This window comes from Pelodiscus sinensis, chromosome 15 (assembly GCF_049634645.1).
Source record: "Pelodiscus sinensis isolate JC-2024 chromosome 15, ASM4963464v1, whole genome shotgun sequence".
Lineage (NCBI taxonomy): Eukaryota > Metazoa > Chordata > Testudines > Trionychidae > Pelodiscus > Pelodiscus sinensis.
The window spans coordinates 5,634,441-5,662,085 of NC_134725.1; the positions used below are offsets into that span (position 1 = coordinate 5,634,441).

Genomic DNA, 27,645 nt, shown 5'->3' on the forward strand with positions numbered 1-27,645 from the left:
TCTGGTGGGACGGTCTTCACTTCTCTGCTGGCGCTGTTGCTGGCTCCCCGGCTTGCCCGCTGCACTCGGACCGGTGCTCTGTAAATGCTGAAGCTGGCCAGCTCAAAGGACGGGACTCGCATGCGGTGTGGGAAGAAAGGCTCTGAGCCCGGCTCCCTCCACAGATCCCTTCTCCCAGCTTCGCCCTCCCCTGCCCTGGCCTCTCCCCATCCGCCTGCCACTGAGCTTCATTTTCCTCCCAGGTCCTCCCCGGCAGTGTCCTTGTCACCATCTAGCCACTCCTGCTCTCAAGGCAGGCCGCCTCTTCCTCCATGCTGCCTGCCTGCCGGGTGGAGCATCAGGAGGGGCCCCGTGCCCCCGAGGCCTGGCCTGGAGCAGGCTCTGCAGGGACGGTGCAGGCGTATCCGGGCTGCACTAGGAGCTGGGAGCGTTGGCGCGTGCCTGGTCCCCCAGGAATGGCGAGGCTGCATGCTAACCCCTCCCAGGGCAGTGCTGGAGCCAAGGGCAAAGCAACAGGCCCCTGAGCAGCAGGTGCACCAGGTTGCAGGTTAGCCAGTGGCAGTGAGCAGGGCAGGAGGCCCAAGGGTCCAGCCAGCTCCAGTGGATTTGCACGAGCTGACCCTTTCCAGCCCTGGGGTCCCACGCAGGCTGTGTCTGCGAGCCGTCCTCTTCCACTGCGCCTGGGAGCCAGCTGCCAGAGGAGGGTGAGGGTGGGAGAAGGCATCCAGCCAAGCACTGTGACCACGCACAGCGTGCTAAGGGCGTTGGAACTGGGACTGGCGGCAGAGCCCTGCGGATCGCAATGTGGCAGGGCCTCCGGCGGCTGGACAGGGAACCTGCCCCGGTCGCTAGCCGAGTCCCGGTGGCCGCGGTGGCCTCTCCAGCTCAGCCAGTCTCGAGAGGTGTCAGCTGGCATTGCTGCACTCAGGGCATCTGCCGAGGCCTGGGGGCGGCACGCACCATCGCAGTGTGTGAGCGCCTGTCTCGCGTGCAGAGCGCCCCGCGCCGGGACTCACCGCCCCTTCTGTGCTCTTCTCTCCCCAGGGACCATGCGTCCAGTCAGGAGGAACTTCTATGACCCCTCCTCGGCCCCTGGGAAGGGGGTCGTGTGGGAGTGGGAGAACGACAACGGCTCCTGGACCCCCTACGACATGGACATTTGCATCACCATCCAGAATGCCTATGAGAAGCAGCACCCGTGGCTGGACCTCTCCTCGCTGGGCTTCTGCTACCTGATCTACTTCAACAGCATGTCGCAGATGAACCGGCAGACGCAGCGGAAGCGCCGGCTCCGGCGCCGCATGGACCTGGCGTACCCGCTCACCATGGGCTCCATCCCCAAGTCCCAGTCCTGGCCCGTGGGCACCAGCTCCGGCCAGCCCTGCTCCTGCCAGCAGTGCCTGCTGGTCAGCAGCACCCGGGCAGCCTCCAACGCCATCCTGGCCTCGCAGCGGAGGAAGGTGCATGCGGGCAGCAGCAACGGGACGCTGGCCGTCAGGCAGAGCAACACTTTCAGCGGGACAGCGCTGTGGTCCGCGGGCACCGTACCGGCTGGGGGCACAGCTAAGACGGAGCAGGTCCGGTCCCCTAGCAGCACCCAGGTGGCCACCTTCTCCCGGAGCCAGAGCGCTCCCACTGGCACCCAGCTCCCCGGACAGAACAACTTGAACAGGCCTGGCGTGCAGCGCGTCACGATGCTCAGCGCCAGGGCCTCCATCCCAGCAGGGTAAGGACCCGCCCCTCTCGCGTTACGGGACAGGCCAGTGCCCCCGAGCATAGTGCCCATGGCAGCACCCGCTTGGCATCGCCTGCCCCGCTTTCCTCTGGCGCACAGGCTGGAGGCTGGGACTCCTCCGTCCCCTGCTCGGAGGGGCTCACGCCTCCCTGTGCCCCCAGGATGGCAGAGTAGGGGCCGCATAGCGCCAGCAGGCAAGAGGCCCTAGGCGGAGGGGCGGGGACTGTGGCTTGGCTAGCCAAGGCCCAGCTAGGTTGCATCCCGGAGCCACAACGACCTGGCTGGAGCCCTGTGCTGCTGTGACGTCACTGCTCCGGGACCCCCGTCCTTCAGCCTGACGGCTTGGCACTGCCCCTCGGTGCCTCTGGGCCGGCCAGCTCTGTCTCTGCAGTGATTGCTGGCCCCCGCCAGGCAGCTTTACAGCCCTTCCCCACCCCCCACCTTCCCCCGGGCTGCTCCTCACGCCGCCAGGCTCGCCTCCAGCTGCAGCTGCCGGCATCCCGCCTGCCCCAGGGCTTGCACAGGCCTCTCTTGCCATGGTCCCCGCCCCTCTCAGGGCGTGAGGCTACTGAAGTTCTCCTCTTGCTCTCTCTCGCTGCCCCGCGCCTGGGCCCAGCTGCTGTGCCGTGCAGGAAGTGGTGCACAGCGGCTGCTGGGCTGCGGTTAGCTGGGAGGGCTGCGTGCTCACATCGCGCCCTGTCTGCGGGCCCCGGTCCGCCCACGCGCTCGAGCGCCGACGTGAGAAAAAGCACTGCCCTCTGGCTCGGCCCCTCCGGCAGCTGCCCAGCCGCCCCGGCTCCGGAGCACCTTTGCAGCGGGGCTTGTCAATGGAGGCCCGGGACAGAGCTGTCTCCGAGATAGCACGGCCGGCTGGCCACGAGCCCCCCGCGCGCCAGAGGTTAGTCACCAGGGAGGGGTCAGAGCCCCGGCTTCCAGGTAGGTGCGCACTTTGGGGCTCTCTCGCAGACGGCTGTGTGTGTAGCTACACTGCTGGGGATCTCACGAGCACTCGCCCTTGTGCATGTGTGCACACGCTGCTGGGGTCTCACTCCCGCCCCCGTGCACGTGTGCACGTCCAGACAGCAGGCCCACAGCCCAGATGGGTACTTGTGGAGATCTCATCGGGGTATGCAGACACCTACACACTGAGCTACACTCTCAGCTCACATCACACAGCCCTATCCTGGGCATTGTTCTCTCACACACGCACACCGCACAACCTACCCTGGCCATTGTTCTCTCTCTCACACACGCACACCGCACAACCTACCCTGGCCATTGTTCTCTCTCTCACACACGCACACCGCACAACCTACCCTGGCCATTGTTCTCTCTCTCACACACGCACACCGCACAACCTACCCTGGGCATTGTTCTCTCACACACGCACACCGCACAACCTACCCTGGCCATTGTTCTCTCACACACGCACACCACACAACCTACCCTGGCCATTGTTCTCTCACACACACGCACACCACACAACCTACCCTGGGCATTGTTCTCTCACACACGCACACCGCACAACCTACCCTGGCCATTGTTCTCTCACACACGCACACCGCACAACCTACCCTGGCCATTGTTCTCTCACACACGCACACCGCACAACCTATCCTGGGCATTGTTCTCTCACACACGCACACCGCACAACCTACCCTGGGCATTGTTCTCTCACACACACGCACACCACACAACCTACCCTGGGCATTGTTCTCTCACACACACGCACACCACACAACCTACCCTGGGCATTGTTCTCTCACACACGCACACCGCACAACCTACCCTGGGCATTGTTCTCTCACACACACGCACACCGCACAACCTACCCTGGCCATTGTTCTCTCACACACGCACACCGCACAACCTACCCTGGGCATTGTTCTCTCACACACACGCACACCACACAACCTACCCTGGCCATTGTTCTCTCTCTCACACACACACCACACAACCTACCCTGGGCATTGTTCTCTCACACACGCACACCGCACAACCTACCCTGGCCATTGTTCTCTCACACACACGCACACCACACAGCCCTACCCTGGCCATTGTTCTCTCTCTCACACACACACCACACAACCTACCCTGGGCATTGTTCTCTCACACACGCACACCGCACAACCTACCCTGGGCATTGTTCTCTCACACACACGCACACCACACAACCTACCCTGGCCATTGTTCTCTCTCACACACACACCACACAACCTACCCTGGGCATTGTTCTCTCACACACACGCACACCACACAGCCCTACCCTGGCCATTGTTCTCTCACACACACACCACACAACCTACCCTGGCCATTGTTCTCTCTCTCTTCCCTGAGTCCCAGGGCCCAGGTGTGACGGCGCGTTGGGGGTTCCCCGTCTCCTGCACCCCGAAATGGCTCAAACAGACTGCACCAGCCAGTGGAATTGAGGGTGGTTTATTGCTCCTCCAGCCCAGCGCAGCACAGATGTAATCTGGTTACAGGAACTGGGGCTAAGAGGCCTCGGTGCCCCCCCTTGAGATAGGGGAGTCCCAGCCCCCTCCCCAGCTCCTTATACCTTGCCTTCCAGCGAGGAACTAACTCAATTCCCTTCCAGCCCTGCCCCCCAGTCAGGGCAGCATCCACCTTCCTTTGTTCCTCTCCATGGGGGGTGTCTGGCCACTGGTTCAACAAGTTTGGCATTACCTTTGCATAGTGAGGTTTTCCCTGCTGGGTCTTGCTCCAGACAGCAGGGGTCACCACAGCCCAGCAAGTACCCCCCACTACGTCACAGTTCTCCCCCCTCCGAGAGCGAACTGAGCAGGGTCACTCCGCTCGTGACCTAGGGAAGTTCGGGTCCTCTGCATGGGAACCCGCCCTGGGGACATGGGTGCTCCCCTTGACTCAGGCCGGCCGTGGCGAGGCCCCACATGAGCTGGCTTCCCTCTGTCCACGCGCCGCCCCGCTCCAGGGCGACTGACGCAGGCCTGTCCTCGGGGGTCACACCCACCCTTCCGCTGGCCTTGATCTCTGGCCAGGGTCTCTCGGGCCGGGGCTGTGACGGCGCGTTGGGGGTTCCCCGTCTCCTGCACCCTGAAATGGCACAAACAGACTTCACCAGCCGGTGGAATAGAGGGAGTTTATTGCCTCTCCAGGATACAGCACAGCACAGATGTAGTCTGGCCACAGAGCTGGGCTAGGATGCCTCAGGCCCCCTTGAGATGGGGGAGACTGGGCCCCTAAACTCCAGCCCCTTCTCCTAGGCTCTCCTCCATGCTCTCCCACAGTAACTAACTAAATTCCCTTGCAGCCCTGCCCCCGCAGTCAGGGCAGCATCCACCTTCCTTTGTTCCTCTCCATGGGGGGTGTCTGGCCACTGGTTCAACCAGTTTGGCATTACCTCTGCCTAGCGAGGTTTTCCCTGCTGGGTCTTGCTCCAGACAGCAGGGGTCACCACAGCCCAGCAAGTACCCCCACTACGTCACAGTTCTCCCCCCTCCGAGAGCGAACTGAGCAGGGTCACTCCGCTCGTGACCTAGGGAAGTTCGGGTCCTCTGCGTGGGAACCCGCCCTGGGGACATGGGTGCTCCCCTTGACTCAGGCCGGCCGTGGCAAGGCCCCACATGAGCTGGCTTCCCTCTGTCCACTCGCCGCCCTGCTCCAGGGCGACTGGCGCAGGCCTGTCCTCGGGGGTCACACCCACCCCTCCGCTGGCCTTGATCTCTGGCCAGGGTCTCTCGGGCCGGGGCCATGAGCCCAGTGAGCCTTCTCTGGACAGCCAGGGCGGCTTCCACCCCCGAAGCTCCATCCAGGGAGGCCTTCCCCTCCCATAACTCTCTCAGCAAGCCCAGAGGGTCTATCTGGGGTAGAGACCCCCAAGCCGCTTTCCTCCTGTCTTGGGCCTTCCCGCCCCTCTGGCAGGAGTCACAGGACCGGCAGTACCGCTGCACGGCTGTAAAGATTCCCGGCCAATAGAAGTGCTGGAGCAGCTTCAGCCGGGTGCTCCGGATCCCCCGGTGGCCCCCAACGGGGACATCGTGGGCCAAATACAGCAGCTTGAGGCGATACTTTCGGGGGACGACCAGCTGCCGCTGGACCCTCCATGCCCTCGCCTTCCTGGGGGGGAGCCACTCACGGAACAGGAGCCCACGCCCCCGCAGGAATCTCTCCTGGCCACCTCTCCCCCGGGGCTGAGCTGCACGGAGGCCAGCCTGGTCCCTCAGCCTCTGCAAGGAGGGGTCTGCCTGCACCTCAGCCTGGAATTCAGCTGCTGAGGCAGGGATCGGGACCTGTTCCCCACCTTTGCCTAGGTCCGGAGTCCCAGCCCGGCTGGACCCCGTGTCCACTGGGATGGGACCCTGAGGATGCTGCCAGGAGTCCTTCCCTGGACCCACGTTGTCAGCCCCCCGCTGGCTCTGGCTCCAGGTAGTGACTAGAGCCCGCTGGGATTCATGGGGCCACTCCTCTAGGTCATTCCCCATCAGCACCTCGGTGGGCAAGTGCGGGTGCACCCCCACTTCCTTGAGGCCCTCCTTGGCCCCCCATTTCAGATGCACCCTGGCTACAGGCACCTTAAACGGGGACCCATCTATGCCCTTCAGGGTCAGCTGCGCGTGGGGCAGTATCCGCTCCGGGGCCACTATGTCGGATCGGGCCAGAGTCACCTCCGCCCCCGTGTCCCAGAAGCCCGTCACCTTCCTACCATCCACCTCCAGGGGTATGAGGCACTCGCTCCGCAGGGGCCGTCCTGCCCCCACCCGGTACACGGAGAAATCCGCCTCCTGAGAATCAGACCTCCCAGGGGAGGTGCACTGAGCATCCTTCCCCTCTCTCTGAGCTGAGGTTTGCCTGCCAGCCCCTGCCTCTGGGGCAGCCTGCCCTTCCCCCCGCCCCAGCCAGTTAACCCTGGAAAGTCCCCGGTCCTGGGACCTGGTGCACTGAGCCCTCTTGTGGCCTTTTTGCCCACAGCGATGGCAAGTTAGGCTTTGGGCTGTCTCTGTCCAGGCCCTGGCTGGTTCTCTGGGGCGCAGACGACCTGTTCCTTGGTCTCGCCCCGTAGTTGACTCCCTCCGTCGCTCAGCCGAGATCCGGTCTCTGCGCGGTTCCCTCTCTCTCCGGGACTCCCGTTCACACCCGGACCGGCTCTCCGTGAACTCATCCGCCAGTCTCCCGGCCTCCTGGGGGTTCTCTGGTCTCCGGTCCTTGAGCCACAGCCTCAGTTTGGGTGGGCACGCTTCATAGAACTGCTCCATCATGACCAGCTTGAGCAGCTCCTCTGCGGTCTGGGCTCCGACTCCAGACACCCACTTGCGGCAGTATTGCGCCAGGCGGGAGGCCAGGTCCACATAGGTCTCCCGTGGCCCTTTCTGTACCCCCCGGAACTTCTTCCTGTACATCTCGGGGGTCAGCCCGAACTTGTGCAGCAGGGCCTCCTTGACTCGGTTGTAATCCCCTGGCTGTAGGTCCTCCAGCTGACTGAGCACTCCGGCCGCCTCCTGGTTCAGTGCGGGGATGAGCTCCTGCAGCCAGTCAGCTGGGGGAACCCGTTGCAGTCCACAGGCCCTCTCAAAGGAGCTGAGGAACCCGTCTATGTCACCCATGTCCTTCAGTTGGGCCACCACGAGCCTCTCCAAGCGTCTGGCAGTCCTGGGACCCTGGGGCCCATCCACACTTGGCGCAGCCGGTGCCCCGCCGGTTCTCCGCTCTGCCATGGCCAGCTCATGCTGCCGCTGCCTCTCTCGATCTTGGCGCTCCTTCTCTCGATCTTGGCGCTCCCTCTCTCGGTCCTGGCGGTCCTTCTCTCGGTCCTCTACTTCCAATTCCCTGATCCGCAGCTGGATCTCCAGCCGCCGCAGCTCCGCTGGGCTGGCCCCTGCCCTAGATGGGCTACGGCTTGCAGGCCTCCCGGGAGACGCTGTCTCATCTCTCCGTTGGGTTCCAGCGCTCCTCCCCCTCTCTGAGCCTGACACACTCTCAGGGGGTCTGGCTGCTTCCCCTGGGGACAAGATCCTGGCCCTGTGGCTGGTCATTATCTTCCAGCTGGGCAATCAGCTGGGCCTTGGTTGCTTTCTGCACAGGCAAGCCCCTCTCTCTGCACAGCCCCACCAGCTCTGCCTTCAAGAGTCGGGTGTAGGCCATCTGCCCGCTGGGCCCCTCGGTGCAGACTCACCAGTCTAGTGCTGCAGCGCCCCACGATTCCCAGGAACCGCTTCGCTCTGTCTCCAGCACGCCTGGCTCCAGGGCTCTTGCTTCTACTGCGCCTTGTCGCTTGCCGCTGGGAGCTTCATCCACGGGGTGCAGTGCATCCCACCCCTGACACCAGTGTGACGGCGCGTTGGGGGTTCCCCGTCTCCTGCACCCCGAAATGGCACAAACAGACTGCACCAGCCAGTGGAATTGAGGGTGGTTTATTGCTCCTCCAGCACAGCGCAGCACCGATGTAATCTGGTTACAGGAACTGGGGCTAAGAGGCCTCAGTGCCCCCCCTTTTAGCTAGGGGAGTCCCAGCCCCCTCCCCAGCTCCTTATACCTTGCCTTCCAGCGAGGCAGCATTCCACCTTCCTTTGTTCCTCTCCATGGGGGGTGTCTGGCCACTGGTTTGCATAGTGACTCATCCTGTTTTGCTGGGTCGTGGTACCCACGGCAGCCAGTGGGGGTTCCCCCAGAGCCAGCAGCATAGAAACCAGCCAGGTACCCCCACTACGTCACACCCGAGCAGGAAAGCAGCCCCGCTCAGGCCGCGCTGGGGAGGGGACAGGAGCGGTGCCCGGGTAGGAAAGCAGCCCCGCTCAGGCCGCGCTGGGGAGGGGACAGGAGCGGTGCCAGGGTAGGAAAGCAGCCCCGCTCAGGCCGCGCTGGGGAGGGGACAGGAGCGGTGCCCGGGTAGGAAAGCAGCCCCGCTCAGGCCGTGCTGGGGAGGGGACAGGAGCGGTGCCCGGGTAGGAAAGCAGCCCCGCTCAGGCCGCGCTGGGGAGGGGACAGGAGCGGTGCCCGGGTAGGAAAGCAGCCCCGCTCAGGCCGTGCTGGGGAGGGGACAGGAGCGGTGCCCGGGTAGGAAAGCAGCCCCGCTCAGGCCGCGCTGGGGAGGGGACAGGAGCGGTGCCCGGGTAGGAAAGCAGCCCCGCTCAGGCCGCGCTGGGGAGGGGACAGGAGCGGTGCCAGGGTAGGAAAGCAGCCCCGCTCAGGCCGCGCTGGGGAGGGGACAGGAGCGGTGCCAGGGTAGGAAAGCAGCCCCGCTCAGGCCATGCTGGGGAAGGGACAGGAGCGGTGCCCGGGTAGGAAAGCAGCCCCGCTCAGGCCGTGCTGGGGAAGGGACAGGAGCGGTGCCAGGGTAGGAAAGCAGCCCCGCTCAGGCCGCGCTGGGGAGGGGACAGGAGCGGTGCCCGGGTAGGAAAGCAGCCCCGCTCAGGCCGCGCTGGGGAGGGGACAGGAGCGGTGCCAGGGTAGGAAAGCAGCCCCGCTCAGGCCGCGCTGGGGAAGGGACAGGAGCGGTGCCAGGTAGGAAAGCAGCCCCGCTCAGGCCGCGCTGGGGAGGGGACAGGAGCGGTGCCCGGGTAGGAAAGCAGCCCCGCTCAGGCCGCGCTGGGGAGGGGACAGGAGCGGTGCCCGGGTAGGAAAGCAGCCCCGCTCAGGCCGTGCTGGGGAGGGGACAGGAGCGGTGCCCGGGTAGGAAAGCAGCCCCGCTCAGGCCGCGCTGGGGAGGGGACAGGAGCGGTGCCTGGGTAGGAAAGCAGCCCCGCTCAGGCCATGCTGGGGAAGGGACAGGAGCGGTGCCCGGGTAGGAAAGCAGCCCCGCTCAGGCCGCGCTGGGGAGGGGACAGGAGCGGTGCCAGGGTAGGAAAGCAGCCCCGCTCAGGCCGCGCTGGGGAGGGGACAGGAGCGGTGCCAGGGTAGGAAAGCAGCCCCGCTCAGGCCGCGCTGGGGAGGGGACAGGAGCGGTGCCCGGGTAGGAAAGCAGCCCCGCTCAGGCCGTGCTGGGGAAGGGACAGGAGCGGTGCCCAGGTAGGAAAGCAGCCCCGCTCAGGCCGTGCTGGGGAGGGGACAGGAGCGGTGCCCGGGTAGGAAAGCAGCCCCGCTCAGGCCGCGCTGGGGAGGGGACAGGAGCGGTGCCTGGGTAGGAAAGCAGCCCCGCTCAGGCCGTGCTGGGGAAGGGACAGGAGCGGTGCCCGGGTAGGAAAGCAGCCCCGCTCAGGCCATGCTGGGGAAGGGACAGGAGCGGTGCCCAGGTAGGAAAGCAGCCCCGCTCAGGCCGTGCTGGGGAGGGGACAGGAGCGGTGCCCGGGTAGGAAAGCAGCCCCGCTCAGGCCGCGCTGGGGAGGGGACAGGAGCGGTGCCCGGGTAGGAAAGCAGCCCCGCTCAGGCCGCGCTGGGGAGGGGACAGGAGTGGTGCCCGGGTAGGAAAGCAGCCCCGCTCAGGCCGCGCTGGGGAGGGGACAGGAGCGGTGCCAGGGTAGGAAAGCAGCCCCGCTCAGGCCGCGCTGGGGAGGGGACAGGAGCGGTGCCCGGGTAGGAAAGCAGCCCCGCTCAGGCCGCGCTGGGGAGGGGACAGGAGCGGTGCCAGGGTAGGAAAGCAGCCCCGCTCAGGCCACGCTGGGGAGGGGACAGGAGCGGTGCCCGGGTAGGAAAGCAGCCCCGCTCAGGCCGTGCTGGGGAGGGGACAGGAGCGGTGCCAGGGTAGGAAAGCAGCCCCGCTCAGGCCGCGCTGGGGAAGGGACAGGAGCGGTGCCCGGGTAGGAAAGCAGCCCCGCTCAGGCCGCGCTGGGGAGGGGACAGGAGCGGTGCCAGGGTAGGAAAGCAGCCCCGCTCAGGCCGCGCTGGGGAGGGGACAGGAGCGGTGCCCGGGTAGGAAAGCAGCCCCGCTCAGGCCGCGCTGGGGAGGGGACAGGAGCGGTGCCCGGGTAGGAAAGCAGCCCCGCTCAGGCCGCGCTGGGGAGGGGACAGGAGCGGTGCCCGGGTAGGAAAGCAGCCCCGCTCAGGCCATGCTGGGGAAGGGACAGGAGCGGTGCCCGGGTAGGAAAGCAGCCCCGCTCAGGCCGCGCTGGGGAGGGACAGGAGCGGTGCCCGGGTAGGAAAGCAGCCCCGCTCAGGCCGCGCTGGGGAGGGGACAGGAGCGGTGCCCGGGTAGGAAAGCAGCCCCGCTCAGGCCGTGCTGGGGAGGGGACAGGAGCGGTGCCCGGGTAGGAAAGCAGCCCCGCTCAGGCCGCGCTGGGGAGGGGACAGGAGCGGTGCCAGGGTAGGAAAGCAGCCCCGCTCAGGCCGCGCTGGGGAGGGGACAGGAGCGGTGCCCGGGTAGGAAAGCAGCCCCGCTCAGGCCGCGCTGGGGAGGGGACAGGAGCGGTGCCCGGGTAGGAAAGCAGCCCCGCTCAGGCCGCGCTGGGGAGGGGACAGGAGCGGTGCCCGGGCAGGAAAGCAGCCCCGCTCAGGCCGTGCTGGGGAGGGGACAGGAGCGGTGCCCGGGTAGGAAAGCAGCCCCGCTCAGGCCGCGCTGGGGAGGGGACAGGAGCGGTGCCCGGGTAGGAAAGCAGCCCCGCTCAGGCCGTGCTGGGGAGGGGACAGGAGCGGTGCCAGGGTAGGAAAGCAGCCCCGCTCAGGCCGCGCTGGGGAAGGGACAGGAGCGGTGCCTGGGTAGGAAAGCAGCCCCGCTCAGGCCGCGCTGGGGAGGGGACAGGAGCGGTGCCCGGGTAGGAAAGCAGCCCCGCTCAGGCCGTGCTGGGGAGGGGACAGGAGCGGTGCCAGGGTAGGAAAGCAGCCCCGCTCAGGCCACGCTGGGGAGGGGACAGGAGTGGTGCCTGGGTAGGAAAGCAGCCCCGCTCAGGCCATGCTGGGGAGGGGACAGGAGCGGTGCCCGGGTAGGAAAGCAGCCCCGCTCAGGCCGCGCTGGGGAGGGGACAGGAGCGGTGCCCGGGTAGGAAAGCAGCCCCGCTCAGGCCGTGCTGGGGAGGGGACAGGAGCGGTGCCAGGGTAGGAAAGCAGCCCCGCTCAGGCCACGCTGGGGAGGGGACAGGAGTGGTGCCTGGGTAGGAAAGCAGCCCCGCTCAGGCCGCGCTGGGGAGGGGACAGGAGCGGTGCCAGGGTAGGAAAGCAGCCCCGCTCAGGCCACGCTGGGGAGGGGACAGGAGTGGTGCCTGGGTAGGAAAGCAGCCCCGCTCAGGCCGTGCTGGGGAGGGGACAGGAGCGGTGCCAGGGTAGGAAAGCAGCCCCGCTCAGGCCACGCTGGGGAGGGGACAGGAGTGGTGCCTGGGTAGGAAAGCAGCCCCGCTCAGGCCGCGCTGGGGAGGGGACAGGAGTGGTGCCTGGGTAGGAAAGCAGCCCCGCTCAGGCCGTGCTGGGGAGGGGACAGGAGTGGTGCCTGGGTAGGAAAGCAGCCCCGCTCAGGCCGCGCTGGGGAAGGGACAGGAGCGGTGCCCGGGTAGGAAAGCAGCCCCGCTCAGGCCACGCTGGGGAGGGGACAGGAGCGGTGCCAGGGTAGGAAAGCAGCCCCGCTCAGGCCGCGCTGGGGAAGGGACAGGAGCGGTGCCCGGGTAGGAAAGCAGCCCCGCTCAGGCCGTGCTGGGGAAGGGACAGGAGCGGTGCCCGGGTAGGAAAGCAGCCCCGCTCAGGCCGTGCTGGGGAGGGGACAGGAGCGGTGCCAGGGTAGGAAAGCAGCCCCGCTCAGGCCGCGGTGGGGAGGGGACAGGAGCGGTGCCCGGGTAGGAAAGCAGCCCCGCTCAGGCCGCGCTGGGGAGGGGACAGGAGCGGTGCCAGGGTAGGAAAGCAGCCCCGCTCAGGCCGCGCTGGGGAAGGGACAGGAGCGGTGCCCGGGTAGGAAAGCAGCCCCGCTCAGGCCGCGCTGGGGAGGGGACAGGAGCGGTGCCCGGGTAGGAAAGCAGCCCCGCTCAGGCCGTGCTGGGGAGGGGACAGGAGCGGTGCCCGGGTAGGAAAGCAGCCCCGCTCAGGCCGCGCTGGGGAAGGGACAGGAGCGGTGCCTGGGTAGGAAAGCAGCCCCGCTCAGGCCGCGCTGGGGAGGGGACAGGAGCGGTGCCCGGGTAGGAAAGCAGCCCCGCTCAGGCCGCGCTGGGGAGGGGACAGGAGCGGTGCCAGGGTAGGAAAGCAGCCCCGCTCAGGCCGCGCTGGGGAGGGGACAGGAGCGGTGCCCGGGCAGGAAAGCAGCCCCGCTCAGGCCGCGCTGGGGAGGGGACAGGAGCGGTGCCCGGGTAGGAAAGCAGCCCCGCTCAGGCCGTGCTGGGGAGGGGACAGGAGCGGTGCCCGGGTAGGAAAGCAGCCCCGCTCAGGCCGCGCTGGGGAGGGGACAGGAGCGGTGCCCGGGTAGGAAAGCAGCCCCGCTCAGGCCGCGCTGGGGAGGGGACAGGAGCGGTGCCAGGGTAGGAAAGCAGCCCCGCTCAGGCCGCGCTGGGGAGGGGACAGGAGCGGTGCCAGGGTAGGAAAGCAGCCCCGCTCAGGCCACGCTGGGGAGGGGACAGGAGCGGTGCCAGGGTAGGAAAGCAGCCCCGCTCAGGCCGCGCTGGGGAGGGGACAGGAGCGGTGCCAGGGTAGGAAAGCAGCCCCGCTCAGGCCGCGCTGGGGAGGGGACAGGAGCGGTGCCAGGGTAGGAAAGCAGCCCCGCTCAGGCCATGCTGGGGAGGGGACAGGAGCGGTGCCCGGGTAGGAAAGCAGCCCCGCTCAGGCCGCGCTGGGGAGGGGACAGGAGCGGTGCCAGGGTAGGAAAGCAGCCCCGCTCAGGCCACGCTGGGGAGGGGACAGGAGCGGTGCCAGGGTAGGAAAGCAGCCCCGCTCAGGCCGCGCTGGGGAGGGGACAGGAGCGGTGCCCGGGTAGGAAAGCAGCCCCGCTCAGGCCGCGCTGGGGAGGGGACAGGAGCGGTGCCCGGGTAGGAAAGCAGCCCCGCTCAGGCCACGCTGGGGAGGGGACAGGAGCGGTGCCAGGGTAGGAAAGCAGCCCCGCTCAGGCCGTGCTGGGGAAGGGACAGGAGCGGTGCCTGGGTAGGAAAGCAGCCCCGCTCAGGCCGTGCTGGGGAGGGGACAGGAGCGGTGCCCGGGTAGGAAAGCAGCCCCGCTCAGGCCGCGCTGGGGAGGGGACAGGAGCGGTGCCCGGGTAGGAAAGCAGCCCCGCTCAGGCCGCGCTGGGGAGGGGACAGGAGCGGTGCCCGGGTAGGAAAGCAGCCCCGCTCAGGCCGCGCTGGGGAGGGGACAGGAGCGGTGCCTGGGTAGGAAAGCAGCCCCGCTCAGGCCGCGCTGGGGAGGGGACAGGAGCGGTGCCAGGGTAGGAAAGCAGCCCCGCTCAGGCCGCGCTGGGGAGGGGACAGGAGCGGTGCCCGGGTAGGAAAGCAGCCCCGCTCAGGCCGCGCTGGGGAGGGGACAGGAGCGGTGCCCGGGTAGGAAAGCAGCCCCGCTCAGGCCGTGCTGGGGAAGGGACAGGAGCGGTGCCAGGGTAGGAAAGCAGCCCCGCTCAGGCCGCGCTGGGGAGGGGACAGGAGCGGTGCCCGGGTAGGAAAGCAGCCCCGCTCAGGCCGCGCTGGGGAGGGGACAGGAGCGGTGCCCGGGTAGGAAAGCAGCCCCGCTCAGGCCGCGCTGGGGAGGGGACAGGAGCGGTGCCCGGGTAGGAAAGCAGCCCCGCTCAGGCCGCGCTGGGGAGGGGACAGGAGCGGTGCCCGGGTAGGAAAGCAGCCCCGCTCAGGCCGCGCTGGGGAGGGGACAGGAGCGGTGCCCGGGTAGGAAAGCAGCCCCGCTCAGGCCGTGCTGGGGAGGGGACAGGAGCGGTGCCCGGGTAGGAAAGCAGCCCCGCTCAGGCCGCGCTGGGGAGGGGACAGGAGCGGTGCCCGGGCAGGAAAGCAGCCCCGCTCAGGCCGCGGTGCCGGCGACAGCTGATTCTGCCAAAGGCCCCCCGGCCCTGCTTCGTTGCAGCCCCCGCTGCAGTGGAGAGCACAAGGCTGCTTGGCAGGCAGAGGCAAGCCCTGGGGCGCTGCCCTGAGCCAGTCCAGAGGTCTCCTGGACTCTGCTCCTAGCGCTGCGCCCTGTCCTGCCTGAGAGCTCCTGGCCACGCGCACCGAGTCCATGGGACGGGTGCCCCCCCGGGCCGGGACGGGTGCCCCCCCGGGCCAGGACGGGCCAGGCTTTTACCTGCGCCCCCTGGGTCCTCCCGCCAGGTACAGCTACGGCCCTCTTGCCTGCCCTGGCCCTGGGGGAGCAGGACCGGGCCGGGTCTGGGCATTGCTCAGGGCGAATTGCTCACACTCAGGGCTCCTTACAGCCCCAGACTGGAGACCTTCCCAAACAGGCCACAAACCAGCCACACCGAGCGCTCCAGCTGCCAGCCTGGCCAGCCAGAAGCCTCATGAGCAAAACCCCTCTGACATCCCAGCTCTCTCCATGCCCCAAACAGCCCCAGGCCTGCCCACAGGTGAGGGGATATAGAACCCAATCCCACCTACCCCGAACGGATTCTGTCCAGTCCCACGAAACCAGCCACAGATCCCCGGTCAATTTATACTCTGGATCTTTCCCACAAACCATGCTGAGCCAATCCTTTAGCATCTAACATCTAAAGGTTTATTACCACAAGAAAGCAAAGCCTGAGAGTGAGGCTGTTAAAGGATAGTACGTTACATGCACCGAATCTCCCAGTTCTCGACGCAGGCTCTGGCAGAGATGTTACAGCTGCTGGTTTAAAAGTTTCTGGTTACATCCTATGTCAGGATGGGTCCGCAGTACTTTCCGGCTCGTGGTTCCTTGCAAGGCTGCCTCTAGGAGCAAGAGCTGAGCTGAACACCAAGATGGAGTTGGCCACATGGCCTATTTATATCCCTCCCTGGTCTCTTCCAAGCTGGAGACAGTCCCATGGTCAGTGGCCAGGCACCTAGATTCCTTCCCAGGTGGGTCTCTGGTACTTAAGAGACCTGTTGTCCCTGGTGGCTTGCTAATTAGCATGTCCATATGCTGAGCTTTTCTCGCCTATAGAGAAACGGCCAGTATCCATACAGAGCACAAGTGTAACTTCCACACAGACATTATACAGGCATATGAAGAGCAGATACAGAATCAGTAGACAGTGGGCTTTTGTTTGACCCCTCCCATGGCCCCTTTGTACCACTTTTGGGGCAAACACCCCCCCATGGGCACAGACGTGATCTGTCTGCTCCCCTCAAAATCCAGTAACGTGCCAGGGCTGTGGCAGGCCGGCTGCGAGCCGTGCTCCGTTCGCAGGAGTGCTGGCGTCTGGACCCTGGCCTGGTTCCCTGTGGAAAGGCACATTGCTCTGGGGAGGAACAAGGCCCAGTGGGGGCCAAGAGCAGGGCGGAGCCGTCTGGCTCCACCTGCCAGTAACGACATGTCTGTCTGCTTCTCTTCCCTTGGCCCGGCTCCAGGGTCCCTGCCCTCCCAGTGAAGAACCTGAATGGAAGTGGACCAGTCCATCCTGCGCTGGCAGGTAGGAGCAGCCGGAATCCCCCAACTCTGGGCAGCCTCCACTCCGGGGTAGAACCTGCCTCCTGAGAGGGGACTTGCTGGGCATGTAGCCTCCTGTGTCACTGGTCACCGGTTGAACGTGCTGTGTGACGGGTACATTGATTGAAGGGGAGGCAGGCAGGGGCCCTTCAGCCCCACCCTTTAACCATTCATATCCCTAGAACTTACCATGGTGAGTGCTGATGCTGGAGGGATGGGTGGAGAGGGGAGGAACGGATGGAAAGAGGAGGGAGGAATGGCTGGGTGGGGGGGAGGAACGGATGGAAAGGGGAGGGAGGAATGGCTGGATGGAAAGGGGAGGGAGGAATGGCTGGGTGGAAAGGGGAGGGAGGAATGGCTGGGTGGAAAGGGGAGGGAGGAATGGCTGGGAGGGGAGGAATGGCTGGGAGGGGAGGAATGGCTGGGAGGGGGAGGAATGGCTGGGAGGGGAGGAATGGCTGGGTGGAAAGGGGAGGGAGGAATGGCTGGGAGGGGGAGGAATGGCTGGGAGGGGGAGGAATGGCTGGATGGAAAGAGGAGGGAGGAATGGCTGGATGGAAAGGGGAGGGAGGAATGGCTGGGTGGGGAGGAGGAATGGCTGGATGGAAAGAGGAGGGAGGAATGGCTGGGAGGGGGAGGAATGGCTGGGTGGGGAGGAGGAATGGCTGGATGGAAAGGGGAGGGAGGAATGGCTGGGTGGAAAGAGGAGGGAGGAATGGCTGGGAGGGGGAGGAATGGCTGGGTGGGGAGGAGGAATGGCTGGATGGAAAGAGGAGGGAGGAATGGCTGGGAGGGGGAGGAATGGCTGGGTGGGGAGGAGGAATGGCTGGATGGAAAGAGGAGGGAGGAATGGCTGGGAGGGGGAGGAATGGCTGGGTGGAAAGAGGAGGGAGGAATGGCTGGGTGGAAAGAGGAGGGAGGAATGGCTGGATGGAAAGAGGAGGGAGGAATGGCTGGGAGGGGGAGGAATGGCTGGGTGGGGAGGAGGAATGGCTGGATGGAAAGAGGAGGGAGGAATGGCTGGGAGGGGGAGGAATGGCTGGATGGAAAGGGGAGGGAGGAATGGCTGGGTGGAAAGAGGAGGGAGGAATGGCTGGGAGGGGAGGAATGGCTGGGAGGGGGAGGAATGGCTGGATGGAAAGGGGAGGGAGGAATGGCTGGGAGGGGAGGAATGGCTGGGTGGAAAGGGGAGGGAGGAATGGCTGGGTGGGGAGGAGGAATGGCTGGGTGGAAAGAGGAGGGAGGAATGGCTGGGTGGAAAGAGGAGGGAGGAATGGCTGGATGGAAAGAGGAGGGAGGAATGGCTGGGTGGAAAGAGGAGGGAGGAATGGCTGGGAGGGGGAGGAATGGCTGGATGGAAAGGGGAGGGAGGAATGGCTGGGAGGGGAGGAATGGCTGGGTGGAAAGGGGAGGGAGGAATGGCTGGGTGGGGAGGAGGAATGGCTGGATGGAAAGAGGAGGGAGGAATGGCTGGGTGGAAAGAGGAGGGAGGAATGGCTGGGAGGGGAGGAATGGCTGGGTGGAAAGAGGAGGGAGGAATGGCTGGGAGGGGAGGAATGGCTGGGTGGAAAGGGGAGGGAGGAATGGCTGGATGGAAAGAGGAGGGAGGAATGGCTGGGTGGAAAGAGGAGGGAGGAATGGCTGGGTGGAAAGAGGAGGGAGGAATGGCTGGGAGGGGGAGGAATGGCTGGATGGAAAGAGGAGGGAGGAATGGCTGGATGGAAAGAGGAGGGAGGAATGGCTGGGTGGAAAGAGGAGGGAGGAATGGCTGGGAGGGGGAGGAATGGCTGGATGGAAAGGGGAGGGAGGAATGGCTGGGTGGGGAGGAGGAATGGCTGGATGGAAAGAGGAGGGAGGAATGGCTGGGTGGAAAGAGGAGGGAGGAATGGCTGGGTGGAAAGAGGAGGGAGGAATGGCTGGGAGGGGGAGGAATGGCTGGATGGAAAGGGGAGGGAGGAATGGCTGGGTGGGGAGGAGGAATGGCTGGATGGAAAGAGGAGGGAGGAATGGCTGGGTGGAAAGAGGAGGGAGGAATGGCTGGATGGAAAGAGGAGGGAGGAATGGCTGGGTGGAAAGAGGAGGGAGGAATGGCTGGATGGAAAGAGGAGGGAGGAATGGCTGGGTGGAAAGAGGAGGGAGGAATGGCTGGATGGAAAGAGGAGGGAGGAATGGCTGGGAGGGGAGGAATGGCTGTGTGGAAAGGGGAGGGAGGAATGGCTGGGTGGAAAGAGGAGGGAGGAATGGCTGGGAGGGGAGGAATGGCTGGGTGGAAAGAGGAGGGAGGAATGGCTGGGTGGAAAGAGGAGGGAGGAATGGCTGGGAGGGGAGGAATGGCTGGGTGGAAAGGGGAGGGAGGAATGGCTGGGTGGAAAGAGGAGGGAGGAATGGCTGGGTGGAAAGAGGAGGGAGGAATGGCTGGGTGGAAAGAGGAGGGAGGAATGGCTGGATGGAAAGAGGAGGGAGGAATGGCTGGGTGGAAAGAGGAGGGAGGAATGGCTGGATGGAAAGAGGAGGGAGGAATGGCTGGGAGGGGAGGAATGGCTGGATGGAAAGAGGAGGGAGGAATGGCTGGGAGGGGAGGAATGGCTGGGAGGGGGAGGAGGAATGGCTGGATGGAAAGAGGAGGGAGGAATGGCTGGATGGAAAGAGGAGGGAGGAATGGCTGGGAGGGGAGGAATGGCTGGATGGAAAGAGGAGGGAGGAATGGCTGGGAGGGGAGGAATGGCTGGGAGGGGGAGGAGGAATGGCTGGATGGAAAGGGGAGGGAGGAATGGCTGGGTGGAAAGGGGAGGGAGGAATGGCTGGGAGGGGAGGAATGGCTGGGTGGAAAGAGGAGGGAGGAATGGCTGGATGGAAAGAGGAGGGAGGAATGGCTGGATGGAAAGGGGAGGGAGGAATGGCTGGATGGAAAGAGGAGGGAGGAATGGCTGGATGGGGGGGAGGAACGGATGGAAAGAGGAGGGAGGAATGGCTGGATGGAAAGGGGAGGGAGGAATGGCTGGGTGGAAAGAGGAGGGAGGAATGGCTGGATGGAAAGGGGAGGGAGGAATGGCTGGATGGAAAGAGGAGGGAGGAATGGCTGGATGGAAAGAGGAGGGAGGAATGGCTGGGTGGAAAGAGGAGGGAGGAATGGCTGGGTGGAAAGAGGAGGGAGGAATGGCTGGGAGGGGAGGAATGGCTGGGTGGAAAGAGGAGGGAGGAATGGCTGGATGGAAAGAGGAGGGAGGAATGGCTGGGTGGAAAGAGGAGGGAGGAATGGCTGGGAGGGGAGGAATGGCTGGGTGGAAAGAGGAGGGAGGAATGGCTGGGAGGGGAGGAATGGCTGGGTGGAAAGAGGAGGGAGGAATGGCTGGATGGAAAGAGGAGGGAGGAATGGCTGGGTGGAAAGAGGAGGGAGGAATGGCTGGATGGAAAGAGGAGGGAGGAATGGCTGGGTGGAAAGAGGAGGGAGGAATGGCTGGGTGGAAAGAGGAGGGAGGAATGGCTGGATGGAAAGAGGAGGGAGGAATGGCTGGATGGAAAGAGGAGGGAGGAATGGCTGGGAGGGGAGGAATGGCTGGGTGGAAAGAGGAGGGAGGAATGGCTGGGAGGGGAGGAATGGCTGGGAGAGGGAGGAATGGCTGGGAGGGGGAGGAATGGCTGGGAGGGGAGGAATGGCTGGGAGGGGGAGGAATGGCTGGGAGGGGGAGGAATGGCTGGGAGGGGGAGGAGGGAGGAATGGCTGGGAGGGGAGGAATGGCTGGGAGGGGAGGAATGGCTGGATGGAAAGAGGAGGGAGGAATGGCTGGATGGAAAGAGGAGGGAGGAATGGCTGGGAGGGGGAGGAATGGCTGGGAGGGGAGGAATGGCTGGGTGGAAAGAGGAGGGAGGAATGGCTGGATGGAAAGAGGAGGGAGGAATGGCTGGGAGGGGAGGAATGGCTGGGAGAGGGAGGAATGGCTGGGAGGGGGAGGAATGGCTGGGAGGGGAGGAATGGCTGGGAGGGGGAGGAATGGCTGGGTGGAAAGAGGAGGGAGGAATGGCTGGGAGGGGAGGAATGGCTGGGAGAGGGAGGAATGGCTGGGAGGGGGAGGAATGGCTGGGAGGGGAGGAATGGCTGGGAGGGGGAGGAATGGCTGGGGGGGAGGAATGGCTGGGTGGAAAGGGGGAGGGGGAGGGACGGTCGGCCACTCCAAAGCGAAGGGACAGTCCTTGCCGTGGGCTTGCTGCCCGTCAGTGGGGCGCTAGCCGCCGGGCCCCTCGGCGGGCTGTGTCTGCGCCTCCTTCCCTTTCACCTCGCGTGCTCTCGCAGGCATGACTGGCATTCTGATGTGCGCTGCCGGGCTGCCCGTGTGCCTGACCCGGGCCCCAAAGCCCATCCTGCACCCGCCGCCTGTGAGCAAGGGTGACATCAGGCCGGTACCAGGGATCAACGGCATCTGCAGAAAAACCAAGAAGAAGCACCTGAAGAAGAGTAAGAGGCAGCACCTCCCTCCCCGGCCCAGAGAGCCAGAAGGCCTGGCCCCTGCACTGGCAGCCCCAGAGCTGGGCTCTAGCTGGGAGCCTGAAGCCCCCAGCCAGGCACAGAGCAGCCTCGGGCAGCTTCCCATCGGGTTTCCTGTAGCGGCCAGGCTCCCTGTTGCTTTCCCCAGCCATGCATGGAAACACCTGCTGTATGCACCGGGGGGGGCGTGTGCAGAAACACCGGCTGCAGCTGGGCGGCCCTTGCCTCTCCCCATGTGCCCAGCCCAAGAGCTCCACGGTGTTTTGGAACTCGGCTCTCCAGGCGAGCCCAGCCCTGCCGATCCCAGCCCCAGAGAGCGGGAGCAGCAGAGCCGGTCCCAGGGGCAGCTCGTTTGCTCCAGGAAGGGGCCAGCCGAGGCCTCTGTGACCTCTCTGGGGTGGGTCTAACCTCCTACAGGCCTGACCCAGAGAGCCACTCTGGCCAGGCTGGGTTCTGGGTCCATAGGAGCCTGCCCCCCACATGTGGCTCAGCGGTGAAGCAAGAGGCTGGGGGACCCCGCTGAGTGGCCAGGGCCCAGTCCGACCCTCCGTTTCTCTCCCGGCGCAGGCAAGAACCCCGAGGACGTAGTGCGCCGGTACAGCCAGAAGGTGAAGAGCCCGCCTGACGAGGTGAGCACCTGCTGTGGCCCAGCCCCGGCTCTGCATGGACGAGTAGCCCCCTCCAAGTGGCAGCCCAGGGAACTCCCTTGGGAACTCAGTGACAGCACTCCTGCAGCAAGGACCCAGCACACCCCTCCCCTCAGCCCCCTTAACTCTGCCCTCGGATGCCAGCCTAGCGGGGCCGGGGCGGGCCCGAGGGGCAATGCTGGAACCCGCTGCTGGGCTTGTGGTGAGGCAGGAGCCGGCATTAACCCCTTGCTCCCCGGCAGGACTGCACCATCTGCATGGAGAGGCTGGTGACCTCGTCGGGCTACGAGGGCTTGCTCAGCCACAGGGGTGCCAAGCCGGAGCTGGTGGGCAAGCTGGGCAAGTGCGGGCACATGTACCATCTCCTCTGCCTCGTGGCCATGTACAACAACGGCAACAAGGTGAGCCCCGGGCCGGCTGGGGATGAGCCCCGTGTGCCCTGGGCAGTGCTCTCCAGGGGCCCCTCCCCACCCTGGAGCCTTCACCCCAATCACTCAGGCGCTCCAGCCTTGGTGCCCCTCCGGGGCTTCGGAGGCTTGCCCCATAGCTGGGCTCAGGTGGCATCACGGATCCAGGCAGCCCCCACTGCAAGGGGGCCCCTGGGATCTGGCTGGCTGACCCTCCTGGCCTGTGCCTTTGCCCCCAAGGACGGCAGTCTGCAGTGCCCCACCTGCAAGGCCATCTACGGGGAGAAGACGGGGACCCAGCCCCCCGGGAAGATGGAGTTCCACCTCATCCCTCACTCACTGCCAGGCTACACGGAGTCCAAAACCATCCGCATCGTCTACGACATCCCCACGGGGATCCAGGTGAGCAGCCCCGAGGCAGCGCAGCGAGAGGAAATGCCGGGGGCCTTGCCCTGTCCCCAGGAGACTTGGCTTGTGCCCCTCCCGTGGCTCCTCACACCACTGCCCCCAGCCACGGGGCACCCGATGGGGTGGCCTGCAGAGCGGGGCAGAGGAAGCCCAGAGCGCTTGGCGCAGGGCTCGCTAGCCCCCAGGCGCTTTGTGCTGCGCCCTGCCGGGCAGGCTCCCGCTCGGACCCCTGCTGCCTGCGGCTCCTGGGCTTCAGGCTGAGGGTTCCCCAGCGCCTGCTTTGTTCCCTCAGGGCCCAGAGCACCCGACTCCAGGGAAGAAGTTCACGGCCCGAGGCTTCCCCCGGCACTGCTACCTACCCGACAACGAGAAGGGCAGGAAGGTGAGCCGGCTGCCTCCCACGAGTGGGGGTGTCGCCCCCTTGAGCCAAGGGGTTATGGGCTTGCTGCACATCAGACGAGGGGCCGTGCCAGGCCAGGCCGCAGGCACAGGGACACACCCTTGGCAACCCAGCTCTGCTTTCAAAGGAGCAGACGGGAGTTGTGTGCACAAATGCTGGGGTGGTCGCTCTCCCCGTGGCTCCCCTGATAATCCAGTCCTGCAAGTGCCCCAGCTGATCCTGCCAGGCACTGAGGTCCAGACCTCGCAGGGCTTTGGGTGCCATGCTGCTAAGGCTCAGCCTGAGTCAGCTACCACATAGGGCAGGGCCACGCACTTCCATGCAGCTCACGGGCCGTGGTCGATGGCCGCCGTCTCCGCCTCTCTGCTGGGGGAAAGGGAGGCGAGGCAGGGCTTGTATTTCCATGCTTGGGGGAAAGGAAGAACTTCATACCAGGCCTGCACTTGGGGGTCTGTGTCCTGGGGCATGGGACAGAGCCCTGATCAGAGCAAGCTTCAGTCTCGCTCGTTCCCTGGAGAAAGAGACCTTGCTTCTGCCAGGCCTGCCATGACGGGGCGGAGCGGCCTCTCCTGCACTGGGGGACTGCCCGGGGGAGGTCAGGGCAGTGCTCCAGAGACGCTCCCCACAGTGTTGTGGGACGGAGGCGTAGAACATGGAACAAAGAGCTGCTGGCAGAGCAGGCAGGGTCTCAGGCCCATGGCCTGGCAGGGTGTGTGACCTCCCTGTGCCCCCCAGGTTCTGAGACTCCTGATTGTGGCATGGGATCGCCGGCTCATCTTCACCATCGGCACGTCCAGCACGACGGGAGAGTGCGACACTGTGGTGTGGAACGAGATCCACCACAAGACAGAATTTGGATCCAACCTCACCGGCCACGGCTACCCCGACCCCAATTACCTGGACAACGTCCTGGCAGAGCTAATGGCCCAGGGGGTCTCGGAAGCCAATCTGAAGGACTGAGGACGCCTCCGCTCTCTGCTAGCCTGCTTCTCGGCAGCCACCCCCACCTGCATCCGTGCGCGCTCACGAGGTCGTTCTCCACATCGCCACGCCCGGGAGCCGCCCGCCTTCCCCGAGCTCGCTCTGCCGCCGCCTTGACCTCCAGCAGCCTTCTGGCTGCAGCGCTGGATTGGCTGGGCCCCTCCACCCAGCGCGCTAGGCTGGCCCTGACACGCCGTGGGCCAGCGGCAGCCACACAAAGCGGGGCTGGCCGTTTTATACTCTCGTGAGCTGTGATCGTTCCCGTCAGAGACCCCAGCGCCCCACAGAGCTGTCTCTGTGCAGTTTGTCACCCACTAGAGCACCTGTACGTCGGAAACGGCTGGCCCCTCCCCCACCACACTTGCCACGGCTCCTTTCGGCCACGCTCACGGCTGCCGCTTTGCAAGGGAGAGTGGGAGCTGCTTCCTGGGCAGGGCTGGCGCAGGGCTCGGACTCGGCGGGGTTGTGCTCTGGGCTGGGAATGAGCTTCCAGTGGGCCACAGGCGAGCCTGCAGGGACCCCACGCCGCCGCCAGCTCGCTAAGGCCAGGCCTGGCCCCTTGTGGCAACCTGGCAGAAGTGCTTTGTTTGCCCACAGAGGGGGAAGCTGCAACAGCCAGTCAGCAGAAGGCAACAGCCTCTTGCCTCAGCCAGGCTGGGACTGAAAGGGCCGTTGGCCACTCTAAAAGCCACACGTGCAAACAGCGCACGCTGCTGCCCGGGCACCAGCTGCGACTGGCACAGCTGCCTACCTGCATGCACGTGCCCTTTGCTCCTGACCCTGGGCCTTGACCTGGGTGTGACCTGCTAGCTGGAAAGGGACCTGCTCTTCCGGTCCGTGTTCTCCCGCGTGGCACCAGCCAGCCGTGGCCCCCTGCTCTGCACCTGTGTCATGCCCAGTCATCTGCACAGCCCCCCTCCCACAGGCACTAGCTGCTCGCCGGCAGGAGGTGTATGGACACGTCCGTGAGTGTGGTGGGAGCAGGGCCTGGCCAGCCTCACAGGGCACCCTGGGCTGGGTCCCACCGACCTCCTGGGTGGCCTAGGAGGGGCAGGCAGAAAGCTGGAAAGAAGAGGAGCGGGCTGGGAGGTGCTGGGGGCTTGCAGACCCTCACCGTACCAAGGGGTCTTTGAGTGAATGTTGACGGGGCTGGTGTGGGGGAAGAAAGGTGGCTGGACCCGATCTCTGATGTACTAGTCCCTCTGCATTGTGGCCCCGTAGCTATGCAATCTCCCCACCAGGGTAGCGTCCCCTTCTCAGCAGGCCAGCGGGACCCCTGCCACCCAGCCTCAATCCCAGAATGCCACCTTCCCCAGGCAGACAGTGCAGGAGGCATGGCCAGACCGGGTGCCTCTGAAGCCAGAGGAGCCCAGATGCTACCAGCTGCTGGACACAGGGAGCTGGGGAAACCCGTGGAGAGGGAGCCGCTTGTAGGTGCAGGTCTTGGCTACACACAGCTGTGGCCTGCAGCCACTGCACCTCCCAGGCATTCTGGCTCCACCTTGAGCCAGGCCATTTGCAGTCAGATGCTCAAGGTGCAGACAGACCCCCTAGGTCTCCCCAGGCAACGCTTGGGATCCAGGGCCTGGCTCTGGTGCCTCGCTGAACCTTGAAGGGCTTTGCTGTGCCCTTTGTCTTACTTGTCTGTAGCTCCGCATGTGTTGGTGTCTTTACAACTTATTAAATAACCGTGGAAGCCAGACGTGCTGCAGCCTCTTCCTTGCGCTGCACCCGCTCTCGGACAATTGCTAAGTTTCGTTACTCTCCCATGCCCAGTGCGGGGCTGGAACTGGTATGCCCCCCAGTCAGTTACAGGCTGCTGGACGGGAGCCCTGCCTCCCACTGTGGCTGGCTCTGGTGCACAAGGCCACTGACTGGCAGAGGTTTTGCAGCACCTGGGGATGAGGTTTCCGCCTTAGCCCTGACTCAGGAGCAGGCTGGGGCCGCTGGCTCAGGGCTAACCCAGCTGGTGCTCATTAAAGCAGTAATTAGCTCCCCGGGACGCCTGGTACCCACAGCTGGAACAGGTGTCGGCAGGGCCGGGCACAGCGCTCCCAGAATAAACAGTCCCACTTGCAGGGCGGGCTGACAGCATCTCCTGCAGCTCACCCGGCTGGTGCGTTCCCTGCTAGCAGCACCTGGGCCTGCAGCCGCTGGCGGCTCCTCGCACGCAGCCATTGCGTTGCCCTGCTGCAGGGGTCTTCTCTTAGTGCCAGGCATTGCTCCTGCGCTCTGGAGAGACTTGGAGCCAGGGCTGGGTTCAGGAACAAGCCCCCCCATTTGAGTGGGGAGGGGCAGGCAGGAGCCGCACCCAGCACTGGACAGCCCCGCCGCCTGCTGAGCTGTTTCTGCTGGAGCAGCCTAGGGCGCTGCACCTCCCCGGGAGCAGGCGCGTGCACATGGTGGGGGGAACGCTGAGCACATCTTGTCAGGCTCCAGGGGAGACTCCTCAGCTCCCTGCCCGAGCCGGCGGTGCGAGGCTCCCAGCATTCCCCGGTACTGGTCCAGGTATCAGCGCCGCCCCCTTGGCCCCATTTTACAGCTGCGTAAAGCGCGCGATTCCAGTGACATGTCACCACTACTCTTGGCTGCTCCTACCAGAGTTCTTACTGCTCCACGCTTCTGCCAGCAAAGCCCAGCTCCCACTGCCTCCGGCTGCAGCTGTGCACGGCCCGCCCGTCTGCAAACGAGAGCACAGGCGCCAGCTCAGACACCTGGCAAGTGAGGCGCACGCACAGTGCTCTCCCGGGACAGCGGGGTTAAGCGACGTGCCCAGCCGCACAAGGCAGGGCTAGACCCAGCTCTCCGCTGCTACTGCCGGAAGCACGAGGCCACCTCCTCCATCACACACCAGCTCTGATTCCTCCCAGTGCGGGGCAGAGGCTCCCACGAGCGTGAAGTGGCCAGGGGGGATTAAGTGCTCTGCCTGGGTTAACTCTCTGGGCAGCAGTGCCCAGGAGAAACTAGCAGCCCTCTGCTGTGGGGCAGGGCTGGACACTGGGCAGGAGGCTGCCCTTGCTGTCAGGGATGTGCTGTTTGCCACCAGCGCCAGGACTACCCACCCCACATTGGTATAATCTGCCCCCAGGCTCCATCATCACCGGGGCTGCTGCAGCACCTGGAGGGGCCATGCTGGGTCTGAGCTGGGAGCAGGGGCCCGTGTGCCCGCACTTGCCCAGGGCACATGGAGGAGGAAGTGCAGTGGGGAATAAGGGCTAGAGTGGGGAGAGGGTGGCAGACGTGGCACTGGAGGCTCATGGGGAGGGGGAGAAACTGAGTGGGAGGCAGCAGATGTGGGGAGAGATGGAGTGTGGCTGAGGAGGAGGGGGAGACCGGCTGGGCAGAGACGTGGGGCTTCTGAGGCCACATCGGCAGGGAGGCTGGGACAACAGAGGCGATTGGGGGGGGCAGATTAGACAGAAGCTGGGGGGGAACTGGGACCAGCTGGGGCAGGAGCCTGGAAATGCGGGACGACTGGGGCAGAAAGTCAAGGGAGTGCCGGGCAGGGAAACTGGGACTGGGACGAGAAGCCTCATGAATGGAGGCCAGGGCTGAATGGGACAAGCAGCCGTGGCGGTGGCGGGGACAGGCTACAGAACTGTCATTCTTGGGGCAGGGGACAGAGAAGTCCGTGCCCACCACAACGCCCTTCACACCTAAGACCCAGGTCCCACATCTCAGCCTTCTCACCAAACAGCTGTGGAAGCCATCGGCAAAGCTGCAGTGCAAGTCCACAGAGGATAACAACCTACTACTGCTAAGTTATCCCAGCAGCAGGGGTCTCTGGGTTGCAACCTGCCGCCCCACAGGGAGAACAATATGATCACACAAGGGCATGGCTGGTGCTGAAGTTTGTGTTTTTAGAAAAGTTCAAGGCCAGCACAGCCTCCTCTGGCCCCATGTGGCCCAGTTACGTCCAGTCTCTGACAGCAGGATCCCAAACACGCTTCCGCCGGACGCCTGCCTTAGCCAGGGCATAGGTCGGACCCCAGGCACGCAGCGCTGCAGCTGCAGCCAATGGGAGCTGAGCTTTGTGCGAGGCCACCAGCCTTCAATCTCTGCCCCTCCCTTTGTTTTCTGTAGAACAGGGACCGCAATCCCCATGCAGCTGGGAGCAATTACTGCTTGTGAAGCCACGAGCGCCAGGAACAGCGCAGGGCCTGCCGAAG

The 27,645-nt window shown here is 65.4% G+C and overlaps 1 protein-coding gene across 3 annotated transcripts in view; it reads left to right on the forward strand.

The window, feature by feature from the left end:
- The window catches only part of DTX1 (deltex E3 ubiquitin ligase 1), a 40,397-nt gene extending 15,221 nt beyond the window's left edge, over positions 1–25,176 (forward strand). For all 3 annotated transcript variants that reach the window (XM_075897927.1, XM_075897925.1, XM_075897926.1), the window contains exons 3-10: positions 1,045–1,726; positions 16,072–16,133; positions 20,442–20,603; positions 21,201–21,262; positions 21,523–21,681; positions 21,928–22,089; positions 22,388–22,477; positions 23,231–25,176. In XM_075897927.1, coding sequence (XP_075754042.1) covers positions 1,045–1,726; positions 16,072–16,133; positions 20,442–20,603; positions 21,201–21,262; positions 21,523–21,681; positions 21,928–22,089; positions 22,388–22,477; positions 23,231–23,455 — 1,604 coding nt within the window. In that variant the 3' untranslated portion in view covers positions 23,456–25,176. The remainder of the gene's footprint in view (positions 1–1,044; positions 1,727–16,071; positions 16,134–20,441; positions 20,604–21,200; positions 21,263–21,522; positions 21,682–21,927; positions 22,090–22,387; positions 22,478–23,230) is intronic.
- Positions 25,177–27,645: the final 2,469 nt, after the last annotated feature.